General features: G+C 46.9%; 1 protein-coding gene across 2 annotated transcripts; it reads right to left on the reverse strand.

Annotated features, from left to right (window-relative positions):
• Positions 1–589: 589 nt before the first annotated feature.
• Positions 590–14,024, reverse strand: Slc25a32 (solute carrier family 25 member 32). Of its 2 annotated transcripts, none has more exons than XM_003479834.5 (7): positions 13,681–14,024; positions 7,680–7,830; positions 5,882–5,967; positions 4,501–4,658; positions 3,208–3,321; positions 2,695–2,840; positions 590–1,987 (listed from the first exon to the last, which is right to left on the reverse strand). In XM_003479834.5, exons 1-7 carry the CDS (start codon positions 13,832–13,834, stop codon positions 1,849–1,851), a joined length of 948 nt encoding a protein of 315 aa, XP_003479882.2. In that variant the 5' UTR covers positions 13,835–14,024; the 3' UTR covers positions 590–1,848. The 2 variants fall into 2 exon arrangements, with proteins under 2 accessions (XP_003479882.2, XP_012999421.1); XM_013143967.3 differs by lacking the exon at positions 13,681–14,024 and adding an exon at positions 8,270–8,449.
• Between the last annotated feature and the right edge of the window lie 21 nt (positions 14,025–14,045).

Consider the following 14,045-nt stretch of genomic DNA (forward strand, 5'->3'; position numbering starts at 1 on the left):
TGCTGTTACAGAAGGCAACTGGACAGTATTTGAATAACTGTAGATCTCTGCACATGAATAAATTTTTTTTTTTTTTTGGTCTTTTTTCCTTTTTATCGGTACCAGGGATCGAACTCACGACTGCCTGCTTGCAAGGCAGGGGCTTACGCCGCTGAGCTAAACCCCCAGCCCCCGAATAAATTAGTTTTTACATGAATGCAGATTGTTAAAAAAATAAGATATCCCCTGAAAATAAGTCTTACTGCTTCGTTTGAAGCAAAAAATGTAAGACTTGGTTTTATAAGAAAGAGGCTGGGGATTTAGCTCGGTGACATAAGCACCTGCCTTGCAAGCAGGCAGTCGTGAGTTCGATCCCTGGTACCGATAAAAAGGAAAAAGACAAAAAAAAAAAAAAAACAAAAACAAAAACTTGGTTTTATGTTTGGGGAAATATAGTTATTTTCAGGGAAAGTGGCTTATCTTTCTACTTAAGGACTAATATCAGCAGTGCATATGAATTGAAATAGAATCCAGAATCATGAAAAAAATACATCACACTTAACTTATAAAATATTCCTGTTCATGTTACAAGCTATTAAATACAATTGGGTCCTTAAGTCAGCTTATTTTTATTTTTAAAACAATTCCATTTCTAATATATAAAAAATAAACGTGTTTTCAAAAAGCCATTTAAATGTGGTTTTGAAAACCTCAGTGTTTCATTTACAACAAATAAAAATCAACAGTGCTCATAGGTGTTTCTGATAAAGTGATACCAGTGTCACTCTGCTGTTTTGGTGTGGTTCTGGGGTGAATGCAGGATCTCCCTACGGCTCTACATAATCTGTAGTCCTTTTTTTTGAATGTTAAGCTTTCCTGGGCTGGGCTTGAATTTGGATTTCAAACTCCTGCCTCGCCTCCGTGGAGTGCTGCCATTCCAGGCATGTACCACCACATGTGGCTCACTTTTATATAAACATCTGTAATGAGTCATTTATGCAAACTCAATCATGACCATTAATAATTTGTATTTCCACCTGAATTTGAATAACCAATGTAAATTAATCATTTATTTGGGATCTGGACCCATAAATTCAAAAATTCAGGGAGGTTCTCATTTCCAGTTAACACACTTCAAACATTCCACATCTGCAGAGGAGACGCTGATCTCCTGGGCATTTCTGGTAAGTAATTTGTAGCTGTGTCCCCTAAACAAAGGCTGACACTGCTCAATCTGCGAAGATCAGATGTTGTAAATTTTAAATTTACATTACTATTTAAATTTACATTACTTTTAAATTTACATTACATTATTATGCCAAAATGAGGAGTAACTTTAAACTGTGGATGGGCTCTAAGAAGTCAGGGATGGAATGGTAACCATTATCAGGTGGTACATCTCAGAGGTCTGCGGTGAGCACCGTCCAGCTCAGCTGGGCTGAGGTGCGTTTCTGCACACACCTTCTCACCCGTCCACTCTGGGTGACACCTCGCCCTGCAGGTCACTGGCCATTATCCGGAGAAGCCATCTGCTTGCTATAGCACAAAGTCAATTTTAAAGTCAATCCAGGCAAAGAGGTCAAAAAAGCAGCGGATCCCTATAACCCACTTACGAAGGCTGCAGTTTCTGCTCGAAAGATGGACGTGAAATGGACTTGCTGCTGGCTTGGGCATTGCGTGGTGCCCCCTACCAGAGGCAGAGGCAGCCAAGCCTCACACAGGTGGAGAAGCTCAGCAGCTCCTGACTGCTAACACTGCAGACCAAGTCTGACTATGGGCCGTGTGCTGTGCAGCATTCGTCTTGAGCTTTAGGTCTCGAAGGAGCTTGTTGCCTACCGCCTTGGGCAGAGGTACTGGAATTATCTTCTTTTACCTTACTTTCTTTTCTTGAAGGTCAAGTAGGAAATGTAAGACATTTTCATAGACCACAAAGGTAATACAGCAGGCTGGAGTCACTCTGATCAAATTGGGAGCAATTCCTTTGTAAAATCCTCTGATGCCTTCTTTCCTTTAGAAGGAAAAATACATACATGCTTAATTTCTTAAATAGCCTGAAAACACAGATTCTCCCTGACACAGGGCATGGAGCAAGCAGCACAGCTCGCGCCCCGTGCACTGAAGGATGCAGTTTCTGAGCCATCTAGGAAGCCTGAGGAAGAAGGTGGAGATGGCGCAAAACAAACTGGCACGTGTTTTAAATTAGCAGCTTTCAATGCTTTTAAATGAGTAAACACGCAGGAGGTTTAACTGATCTCACGCTGGCATTAAAAAGCTCATGGCTTGTGTAAATGCTGCCCAACACTCAGAGGTAGCACACGCGAGCTAAGACATTATCTTTCCAGTACCTAGAACAGGACTTCAGTGATATAAACGGCTTGCTTTGGTACACGTGCCATAGTTCACCCTGGCATAGAGCAGGGAACAGGGCCTAGAAACATGTCACACAGGTTCAAGGCACTTTCACAGGTCTCCTTTTATATGTTTTTGGGGATGAGGTCACATTAAATTGCCCAGGCTGGCCTCTGACTTCTGATCCTCCTGTCTCTGCCTCCTCTGGTAAGTAGCAGCGATTACAGGCCTACAATACCATGTCTAACTTTCACTTTATTTTTACAACAACCAATCCTGTCATTCCAAATAGTCTTCATTTTACAGTGAAGAAATCAAGTGGAGACCACTGGCAGGTTCGCAGAGCACCTCCAGCCGTGCACTCACCTCCACGTCCTGGCGATCACGTCCACCACCCCGCTGTAAGACATGTGCTGATCCTGGAGCCGGGCCCTCACCACCTGGTAAGGGTACGTGGCTGCCACGGCAAATATTTTGGAAAGTGCTGCAACAGATATGTATTCAGCTGTGCTCTAAAGAGACAACAAAAACATGGCTTTCTGTAGACAGCATTTCTTTAAAACATAAACAAATGACGTAGTATTTCCCCTCCTTCAACTAACTTTTTTGTGTGCCGGGGATTGAACTTACAACCTCGCGTTTGCCAAGCAGGCACTTACGCCACTGAGCTAAACCCCTGGCAATATTTCCCCTCCTTTAATGCAAGTTCTGTGTGATTATGGGGTTCTGTTTCATCTGTTGCCACCAGCTTATAAAATATTTAAACAGAAGTTAAGCCAGCAGCAGTGCTGGTAAATACCATCAGGACAGGCGCGCACAGCAGCGCCCCCAGTAAGTGCCGCGGGGTGTGTCGCGCTGTCACCCCAAGAGCCCTCTTACCAGCTGGGCTTCCGGCAGCCGCTGGAGATGCTGGTTGTACTTCAGCTTTAATAGCTCGTATGCCATGAACTGCAGGGCGCCGTGCGACGTTCCTAGTAGCCCAGGGACAAAGCCCTAAGGGAAGCATCAGAATAGAGCAAAGCCACACAGTTTTCAAGGAAACGTAGAAGTAAAACATTGTCGCCCTTCTTTATACCGTACTTGAAGAAAATTCATCTAAGTATAAATCACATTTTTGTATAAATCACATCTTTGTATAAATCACATTTTTATGAGGTAAAAGTAGTACTCTGGATTAAGTTACGGTTTACACTTTCCTGCGTTAGTTTTTCTTTCAGTCGTACACATACAGAGATGACCTACACTCAGAGCGGGGAATGAAGAGCGCATGAGGAATAACAGTAACAGTTCAGTGCCCTGAACAAGGCTGTCTAGAGCACAGACAACCGATGAAAGAGACACACAGCAGTGACTCACTCTACACTTTGGCCCCCGGGTAGTGAGTCCCCAATTTTAAAAGCCACTGCGTGTTAGCTGAAAACACACTGAACGTCAGTGAGACTTCTTTTCATTTTAAACTCTGGGATAAGCATGAGGTGTGAGTGGAAGGTACAAAAGTGGCAAACGGGGAGAAAAAGGAGTCATAAATCACCAAACAGGGCTTACTACCACTAGGAAGAAATTTCAGGGCCGGGGATTAGCTCAGCAGCACAGCGCCTGCCTGGCAAGTGCAAAGCCCTAAGTTAGAATTCCAGTACTGAAGAAGCAGCAGCAGCAGAAGAAGAAGAAGCAGAAGCAGAAGAAGAAGAAGAAGAAGAAGCAGCAGCAGAAACAGAAGACGAAAATGAGAAAGAGGAGGAGGAAGAGGAAGAGGAAGAGGAAGAGGAAGAGGAAGAAGAAGAAGAAGAAGAAGAAGAAGAAGAAGAAGAAAGAAATTTCAGAACTACCACAATAGCAAGGAGCTGGGGTTTTGGTTGTGATTTAGGGACTAAGGTTTGAGATGAACAAAATCCCCAATAAGACGAGATCCTGTTAGAGTCGCTGGTCGCCTCTCCTGACCTACTGAAGATACCCAGCAGGGTTCAGACAGCTCTCCTACTGTTAGGGTCAGGCTGACACATCTACAGTAGTGAGAGCACCTGAAGGTGAAATTCCAACACTGCCGACCTGATGTGTTTTCATTACGTTGTGTCTTGCCTACCTTTGGCATTTTTTAAGGATACAGTGAGACAATAGCACCAACAGAAACTCCAATTTCCAGCTCTCCAAAGCCTACTGATGATAATTCGTTACCTTGTACAATCCACGCACACCTTCGCATTTATAGATTTTCACAAGTGCGTCAAACATTCCTTTATACTGTCGCTGTGCGGAGTTAACACCATCGTACTGTAACATCAGGCGCGTTTTTGTTACCCACAGCGGGTTGGTGATGCAGAGGGTCATGGCTCCTAAAATCAGAATTAAGCACCACGACTCAGTACACAGGTATCTGGTCACTCGACCCCATCAGGAAAAGTCCATTACACAAAGTCTGAGGGCACATGACTGCTGCGTCTGGAGCTATGAGACTCCGAACAGGCTCCAGCGGGCGCAGTTTTGGGGTCACAAACTCTGCATGTGGATGGGCGAGGTGAGTGAGACCGAGATGGGAGTGTGCACCTCCGGCCTGCTGAGGTGTGGATGACAGGGCTGCCTGGCTCCCACGCGGTGGCCTGATGCAGACAGGGCCACAGACACACTAACGTGTAGGAGGTGATGTGATGACTCAGGAGAGGACAAGAGGACACGGCTCTGGACCTGCACACGTCACAGCATCTCCGTGACACCATTCTCAGTGGCCACAGACCCTCACGAACCAACAAGGCAATGCAGTGAATCTTTACAGAGAGTGGCAACTTTATAAAAAACAATCTCAACTAGATAAGTGTCTTATTTACTGAGTTTCCTAAGGAAAGATTTATTCAACAAGTATTTACTGAATCCTGTTCTGATTTCAGTCTTTGGTAGCAGCTAGGAATTAAAACTGAGGGCAGCTCTTACTTTAAAATCAATCTGTAAACACTAGAAAACCAAGACATGGAAGGAGGATTTCCAGGAGCTCATGAGTCTTACTTTGTTCTTCCTCCTGGATGGCACACATATAAAAGGCAATGAAGCAAGACTACTGTATTGCATAATGTAAAAACAGAAACTACACTTAAAGGATGCTACACCAAATCGTCTTCAAGTGTTAGATTCAAAACGTTCCTACGTTTTCTACCACCACTCCTTTTGTGCTAACAGGGACAGAGCCCAGGGCCTTTCCTTCGCCCTCTATTAGTTTGAGGCCTCTCTAAGTTCAAGCTTTTGTCCTTCTGCCTCAATCTCCTGCACTGCTGGGCTTGAGTAAAATTTTTGAAACCAAGAGTGATCAATAAGAATACCTGTTTTCTAAGACACTTCATGTGGTAACTAATATAATTAGATAAGATTACTTAAGGTTTGGTGCTGAAAAAAATATAAAAGCAACACCTGTAATCCCAGCACTCGGGAGGCTGAGGTGGGAGGATCGTTGTGAGCTGGAGACCAGCCTGAAGTGCACAGCGAGACCCTGTCTCAAGAAGACAAAAAAAAAAAAAAAAAAAAAAGCAGAACTCCAGCTCGGAAGGTGGCGTGCTTCCTGCTGCCTTACCAGCCTCCGCAGCGGAGATGAGATACTCCGTGGCCTCCAGCCGTTCGGATCTCCCCTCGGTCTTATAGGACTTAATGGCGTTGTAACTAGGAGGATGAGACACGAGCAACGTAAGTGTAAGGAAAGTCCATTTTAGAGCGTACCCAACAGCGAAGTAAAAGTGGCTGTGTATGCCAGTGACAGACAAGCCCCTCACTGCAGAAGGGACGGCCACACATGGTTTCCTGGAAGGCAGCTCCGCTCCGCCTGCCACGCAGGAGGCCGGGAGAAGGTGGGGGCGTGGGTGGCACAGCCTGGGAGGCAGCGCAGATGCCCAAGAGCTGGTGCCGAGGCTGAGCGCCGCGGGCCTGTGCTGGGCGTCTCTGCCTGCCCACAGGAGGCCAGAACCTGCCGCAGAGCTTCCCTCCCAAGGGCAGCCGCTGGCACACACACAATCCTAGCAGAGACCACACAGTGTCCTGACAGCACCTCGGCTGAGGTCTCGGATGCGGGAGGCGGCACCCAGAGGGGTGTGGATGTGCAGACACACTGAGAAAGGACATGAGGGTGGTGACAGCGACAGCCAGTTGGCAACATCAGCCCTGGGATTCGCCTGCCTCAGCCTCTTGGATGCCGGAACAGGCCTGGGACTACTCATCTTGTCAAATGTTCCCAATACCACTCTAAGAAACTGGTTATAAGACTTCTCACCACACAAGCCTCCTTTTCTGAGAGTCTGTCCTTAAAAACTCAGGAGCTCTCCAGCCTCAGACTTGCAGAACACTGCATAGTGTGTGTAGGGGACATGTATGTATAGTTCACCTCTGCGTGTCTGACGAGACAGTAAGAAAAATATTTAAATACTAAGGCTGAGTTTTATTTTGCCTTCACCTAAAAGTACTTTAGAACTGGTCTGGCCACTGCCATAACTTAGGACAGATACATCACAGCACTTCCTGCAGTGACACTGCTGCCTAACATGAAAGCAGGGGGAGGCGACAGAGCAGGTACAAGCAACAAGGCTTGCTGTGACACCCTGGCCTCCGCTCAGATCCCCAAAGAAGGCCCCACGCTTGTGTGCCCATGAGGACCCCAAGGCCTGTGTCCTGCACCTGTCACTTCTCTGCGACAAAGTGCCTTTCTCCAGGCCAGCTCAGACATTCCAGGCAAGGAGGAACGAGCAGCTCCTCCCCGTATTTCAGGACTCAGCAAATGTTCTCTCTGGGGGGCACTCTAGAACTAATTTCTTATAAAATGGAGAAAGAATGGATACCAAAGAGAAATGAAATTCATTGGATTCATTTTAGAGTTTCAGGTTTTTCTAGTTGCCACAGCACTTAGAAAACTGCTGATTAGTAAGCAACTGGCTTATTTGATGTTTTCAGTCTATTTTGGCTGAACAGTAATGAAAGTGCCAAAACATGCTGTTTATTTTAGGTAAAAGCCAAGTGTACTTTACTCCTGCAGGGGCCCACAACTTTACTGTGAATTATCCAGATTCTGCTCTTTTCCAAACAGCTTTAACTAGAAGTTCTCCCTCTAAGCTATGAGGACTGAGGTTAGGAAAGTCGTGTTAAAGACCCTGCCTCCCTGAGTTCTTGGAAACCGCCCCGGAAGGCTCTCTCCGTCTCATCCCCTCACCACCTCCTATTACAAACTGTCCTATCGGCCAGAGGCCTCTGATAACCGGCAGTTTCAGAAACCAGGGCCAGTCTGCTGACGCTTCCAACTCAGAAGTGCCGACTGACTCAACTTTCTTCACACTCAAAACAAGAATTTGCTTTTATTTGATACCATGAAATTTCCCAGTTCAACTCACAAGAGGAAGTAGAGGCCCCAGGATAAGCCTGCGCCCCACACATTTGGGGTGACTCCTTGATAAAGTCCCCGCAGTCCATCAAGTTTCCAAATGGTAGCCAAGCAGTGGAGAATCCCTTTATATTGTGGTCTCAGTTCCAATCCATCGCTCACTGCATTGAAAGACACAAAGAATTAGGAGAGAGCAAAGTTCCAGCTCGGCGTCATGCACAAACACAGAGGTTACATAATCAGACATGTAAGCCCTTAATATTTTAGCACGTCCTGGATGAGCTCTTAGGTAACCCAAGTCTCTCAGGCAAACAGATTTCAACACTTAAATTTTACTTTTGTCACTTTTAAGATTAAGGATTCAAGTTTCAAAATGTATTATGCAAAAAACAAACTAGCCAGGAACCCCCAAAACACTAACAAGACCTAGAGAGTGACTGGAAAGACAGTGAGGGGCGGGGGGTACACCTGTTTCCTTGCCAGGCCGCTCACTAGTCCCCGTGCTTGGGAAACACGCGGGTGGACACAGAAGGGGACGGCACACACCCCAGGCCAGCTCAGACCGAACAAGATTTCCCATCCCTCCCCAGCCGCTCTTACTCTACTGCTCTCGGCAGAACATCTCCACCATCTCCTCGGGTGCCACAGACACGGGTACCCACAGGTGTCCTCCGTCTCTACCCCCCAACGTGCCCCTCTGACTCTGCGTCTCCGATTGGTCCACCTCCTACCCCTGCCTTCTTCCCGCTTAGCGCACCATCAATCTCCAAGCAGCACGGCAAAAAAAAGCAGTTCTGACAGCTTGTAAAAAAATACACTCTAGGTCACCCTTTGGCACCCTCTTCATTCCACGTTTCCTAGGAAACCGGAGCCAGGAGACTCTAGGGTGAGAGGGCAGCTGAAAGGTCTGGTTACAAAGCCGGGTGTTGTGGGAAAGCCACAAGGAACAGCACAGTATCAATGATGTCTTCAGTGTTTGAGAAGTTATTTAATCTTAGGTGTATTAAGTATCTCAGCAGCAGACATTATCCTATATGATACCTAATTACTATTTTATGTTTTCCTCTTACTCAAGAGGAGTTCTAAGCATTCTTCCTTGGTATAAATAATTCCCCCCCCCAAAAAAAGACATTTAAAAATGTATTTTTTCACCTCAGATAACTTATCATGTATACAATGATTTCTCTTACTTGATATTGGGGGGCTTTATTTGCTTGCTATTATAAAACATTATTTAACAGAGTATCTGTACAACGATTTGTCCTAGAATTAGCTGTGAGAAGGGAACTGATCCGGTCAAAGCACATAATTCAGTTACAAATACACACTGCAACTGCCTCCAGAACAGCTATACAGGTTGTGGCCCGCGGCCACACACAACTCAACCCCCGGTCGGCTTGCTCTGCTTGATCGGGGTAACAGAGCCTGGCGGAGAAACGCCAGCTGCTCGTCAGGCAAAGAGGGGAGTTCAGCTTCTTGCCATTAAACTGACACATGTAACCACATTAAATGAGATTAAGGTACACTTGGCTTTTACCTAAAGTAATCAATACATGTTTTAGAAAAGAAACACTGGTGTCCCAAAGTAGAAAGAACCGGAAGGTGAAGAACTTACTGGGGGAAAAGAATGTACTGAACTGAAGAGGACCCCAATTAGGGTTCCCTTACTGTCAGGTTAAAATTGCTATAAAGTCCAAAAAGCTTTATAATTGTCTTAAACATGTCTGCCCACGAAAAGTTAGTCCGCACACCTCAGTACCCTCCCATCACCGTGGAAACGGCCGGAGACAGCACAAGATGCCAAAAGACCGGAATGGAGAGGAGCAAGCTTGGTGTGGGGGAAAGAGCCGTTGTGAAGGGGAAGGCACACGCTGGCCTGGAAGACGACACCGCACCCTCCCCGCCGCTGGAGCTGCTGGGTGCGCACCGTCCCTCCACCACCAGTGAACCTGTCTCCTTTCTTTAAGAAAACAATCCCCTCGCCTGTGCTCTATTAACGACATTTTGAAAACCACAGATGGGTAACAAACATCAACTGAGCAGATAGATAATATTATTTAATTTAAAACACAGACGGAAGACAAATATAAATGAGATCACAAATACAAAGAACGAGTGCTGTGCCAAGAAACTGCCACTCGGTAACGCGTGTGTATGAGCAAACAGCGAAGGTTCAATCTGCTGCCTGCAGAGGTTTCCGGCCAAGGCACCTGGAGACGCCGCGGACCCTTGGTTCCCTGGCCTCTACCTGGAACCCTCACTCTCCATCTTACTGTGTCCGTCTTCCATCTCCTGCTTGCTCCTGCTCTTTCTCGTGAACATGGGAAAGGACCTGGCGTAGGCCGCTCCCAGTGCCTCGCCACCGGTTACGTTTCCACGAACAAGAAACCACAACCGACTTTCTCCCCTACCCTGCAGCCTGGCCTGGACCTCACCATCCCCAAGTGCTCCAGTTAAGGACTCTCCAAGGGCCCTCAGGGAGTCGTCTGCGTGGCAGCTGACACTGTTTGTCTTTTAAAGTGCCTTTCTCTTGGCTTGCTCCACAAATCTTCCTTTTTTCCTCTTTGCCACTCAATTTCCTTGGCCTCCTTTTCCTCTGAGCACCTTAAATGTTGTTTTTACAGGCGCTCTTTCAGCCCAACAAGGGTGGCCTCTAGGCCACTGAGCACCTCTCTCACTGCCTGAGCACCCGCTCCTGCACCACTCGGCCTAATCACCTCCCTGACGTTGCTTTTACACGGCCCAAAACAGGCCTCACAATCTGGCAGCTGCTGGGGTTGAGGGGTGTGTTCAGGGCCTGCCCAGCACGCAAGAGGACCTGTGTTCAATCTCTGGTGCCTGATTTTCAACTTTCTGGAATATTTAATTCTCCTTTTAAATACACTAATCACTCATGGCTTCAAACTGCACATGCTACAGAATCAGACTTTCTGGGCCCAATGATTATCATGTGACTTTACTCAGATATGCTGTGTCTTAAGATTTCTCATCCATAAGGTGGGAAAAATAATAGAATTTAACTCTAAAGTCACAAAAGATTAAATGAGTTAATACATGCAAAGCGAGGTGTTCATCAGCGGTAAAGCACTCACCCAGCATGTGTGAGGCCCTGGATTCAGCACCCAGCACCACAAAACCAACACATAAGACCCTAGAATCCCACTGGGATTTCTTGAACTATGCCACTGGGTCTTACACTATCGCATACATACAGAACTGATCATGTAACTGGGCAGTGCACTTTGGTTCTTCAACTAACATTACACACTTAGTCATATTCTGTTTTCTTTCTATATTCTTCCCTCAAGGCCTTCTCTGCAATCTCAACCCCTCACCTCAATCTTAGCAGTTTCTCAAGACAGTACTTCTGTCTTCACGAGATAACCAACCTACCTAGGTACCAGGAATTCCCTTTCCTCAGACAGTCTGCCCCAGCACTGTCTTAACCCGCCAGGCCATCCACGCTGTTCTTCAATGATGACTCAGCTGCCACCTCTTCCACACAGCTGCTGAAGACAGACATCAGTGCACACAGGTCCACGTCCACTGCCAAGGCCACAACCCTTTTATCTGCGTTCAGCCAATGCATTCTTGAAACTCGTAGTAGTATGGTGAGTGAACTAAATGCTAGAGTCTAAAGTTAGACAGTCTGGAGACTTCCGGGAAGATGGGGGCGTGGAGAGGAGCACAGAAAGGGCTTCTCTGGGAGTTGTCACCCAGACCCTGGAACATAGCAACCTAAGGAACAGAAGGAGGGAAGTGGGTCTCCTGTACCTAGGAAGGATGTGAAGCAGGAACTGAAGCCCACAGAGAAAGCAAAGAGGGAAAACTCAATGCAGAAGGTGGCCAGCAAAGCCCCCCACCAAGTCAGGACTCACTGTGTGGGGGGAAGGGTTCAAAACTGTGGACACTTGGTGACTGCTGGCAACCCCAGAGGCCTCCACAGAGACAAAGCTGTGGAAGGGAACAGTGCACGTGGAGGACTACGGTGGGACATCTCATGGGAGAGGGCAACTGGCCAGGCACCACCTTGGAGAGGGGCCAATCAACCTCAGGACTCAAAACAGCTGCTGGATCCATCTAGTAGCTCCCAGCTCAGCAGAGTTCCAGCTGGCAGAAGGCGAGCTGATGGCTGCAGGTTGAAGGGGTCTAGTCCCAGCCTCATGGCCAGAAACCAGCCTGAAGTTCAGGGAAAATAAAGGTACAGGCTTGCTGAGATTATCCACTACTCTGCCATAAAGCTACTGCTGGTTTACTGGGTTAAATCAACACAGATCTGAACTTTGTTTCCACATACCGTCCACCAGTACAGCACAGACAACCTTGGAAGTGGACTTTTTTCTCTCCTTTATTGTTTGATCTTGGTTTTATGAGTGTTAACATGGTTTCTAGTTTCTTTGAGGAGGTTGTTCTGTTCTTTTTATTTCTTCCTTCTCTCTTTTTCTGCTATCTTTTGCACCAGTTTCAAAGTCTGCATGATCCTCCTTTGTTCTCCGGCATTGTTTCTAATCTCTTCCTCTTCTTCTATTTCTCTGCTTTTTTTCCCCTAACCTCTTTTAAAAATTTTCTCCCTAAGGGCATACTGAGGGCTTATTAACTGCATACAATTTTGGGGTTTTAGATTTGTTATATAACCATAAATTTAGTTCATATGCTTACTAGTGGTAAATTAATAAGCACCTCAGTTTGTCATTTTCTAGGTTGTGTTTGATCCTATTGCTACTGCTGATTATATCACCTTAGCCAAAGTAACATAATGGTTCTACCCAGCTCTTTTTTCTGGTATATCAAGACTGAGATGGCTTAGAAATCATAGAAAATACTGGGCCAGACCCAAAGAACCAGGGACCGGGCCAAGCAGGCAGAAACTTCTCATCCCCAACAAATTGAAGAGGTAGGCTCTTGGAACAGACTTCAAACCCAGAAACCAGCTACACCTGGAAGACACCTCTCAGACCTAGTCACTTCCTAAGCATTCTAAATACAAAGCAACAAAGCAACTCACCCACTATAGGCAATTTACAAGCATGAACGCTGGAATTAAACTAAAGTTAGACTGCCTGAGTTCAAACCCCAGATCCATCTTTATAAACTTCTGACTTGGCAAGTTAATCAACATTTGTTAACCTTATTTATATAAAGTAATAATACTCAAGGATACCGAACACTGTAACCAGGAAAGGCTGCAGCTAAGTTAGAAACTCCGCCCCCCGTCCCCTATAGACTTGACTGTAACCCAATACCCCCTCCCTAGGAACCTGCTTTCTGGCGCTAAACCTGTGCGCCAATGAAATACCTATACATCTCTAATGGCCTTAGGGCACTGCCCTAAGCTTAGGCTATTTATATTCCCCCACGCCAAGTGTCCTGTCAGACAGAGAGAGAGAGAGAGAGAGAGAGAGAGAGAGAGAGATTTTATGTTGCCTGGAATTATCTTTTTATGGCTACATCTTAAGTCTACAACTAAATTATGAGTGCCTTGAGGGGAAGAATTTTGGTAGACACTTTAGCAGTCCAGGTAACAGTCTGCAAACATCAAGAGACATATAGCATGTAAACTGAATTATTTCACTCTGAAGATACATCATTTCTGTAGATTTTACTTCTGGCAGAACTTAACTTGTAGTAATAAATGAAAAACCTCAAAAGTTTACAAAGAACATCTCGCAAAATATCTTTTCCAGAATCACCTGTTGAGTTTGGGTTCTAAAGTGCTTTGCTAACTTTAACATCACGTTATAGGCTTAGAAAAAAACAAACTATTTAAGTTCTACCACTCCCTTCACGGCACTGGCAACACACTGTGAACGCAAAAAGTTGCAGAAACTTTCAAGAGAAACCCATGCGAACCCGCCCAACCACGGCGGGTCTGCGCGCCACCCTAGCACGTGGCTGTCCCAGGGTGTCCCGGGGCCTCGGGAGTCCCTTCCCTTCCGCCATCGATTGTGATCTCCCCGGGAGTCCCCGACCCAAGGCCCGCTCCGGGGGCCGGGCGGCCAGCGAGGGCTCACCAGCGAAGCGGATCTTCACGAGGTCCAGCGGGTGCAGCGCCAGGTTGGACAGAACGCCGCCGCTCACGCCGGCCACCAGGTTCTCGTAGCGGACGTGGCGGAACAGCGCGCCCCACGTGGATGCGCTGGGCGCCGACTGCCCCTGGCCCGTCATGGGCTCGGGACCCGCGGATACCACGGCGCCCACCGCCGCCGAGGCGGGGCGAGACGCCGTGGCCGCCACTGTGGCGGAGGTTGCAGCCCTAGAGCAGGACGCTGCAGGAGCCACTTCCGCGGCGGCGGCCTAGAAAACGCTGAGGCCGAGTGCTGGGACCGAGGGAAAGACCTCAGTGCCAGGACCGTGCCGGGGGCACGGTCGCGAATCA

This window comes from Cavia porcellus, unplaced genomic scaffold, assembly GCF_034190915.1.
Source record: "Cavia porcellus strain 051 isolate PalLab524CR breed Dunkin Hartley unplaced genomic scaffold, mCavPor4.1 scaffold_10, whole genome shotgun sequence".
Taxonomy (NCBI): Eukaryota; Metazoa; Chordata; class Mammalia; order Rodentia; family Caviidae; genus Cavia; species Cavia porcellus.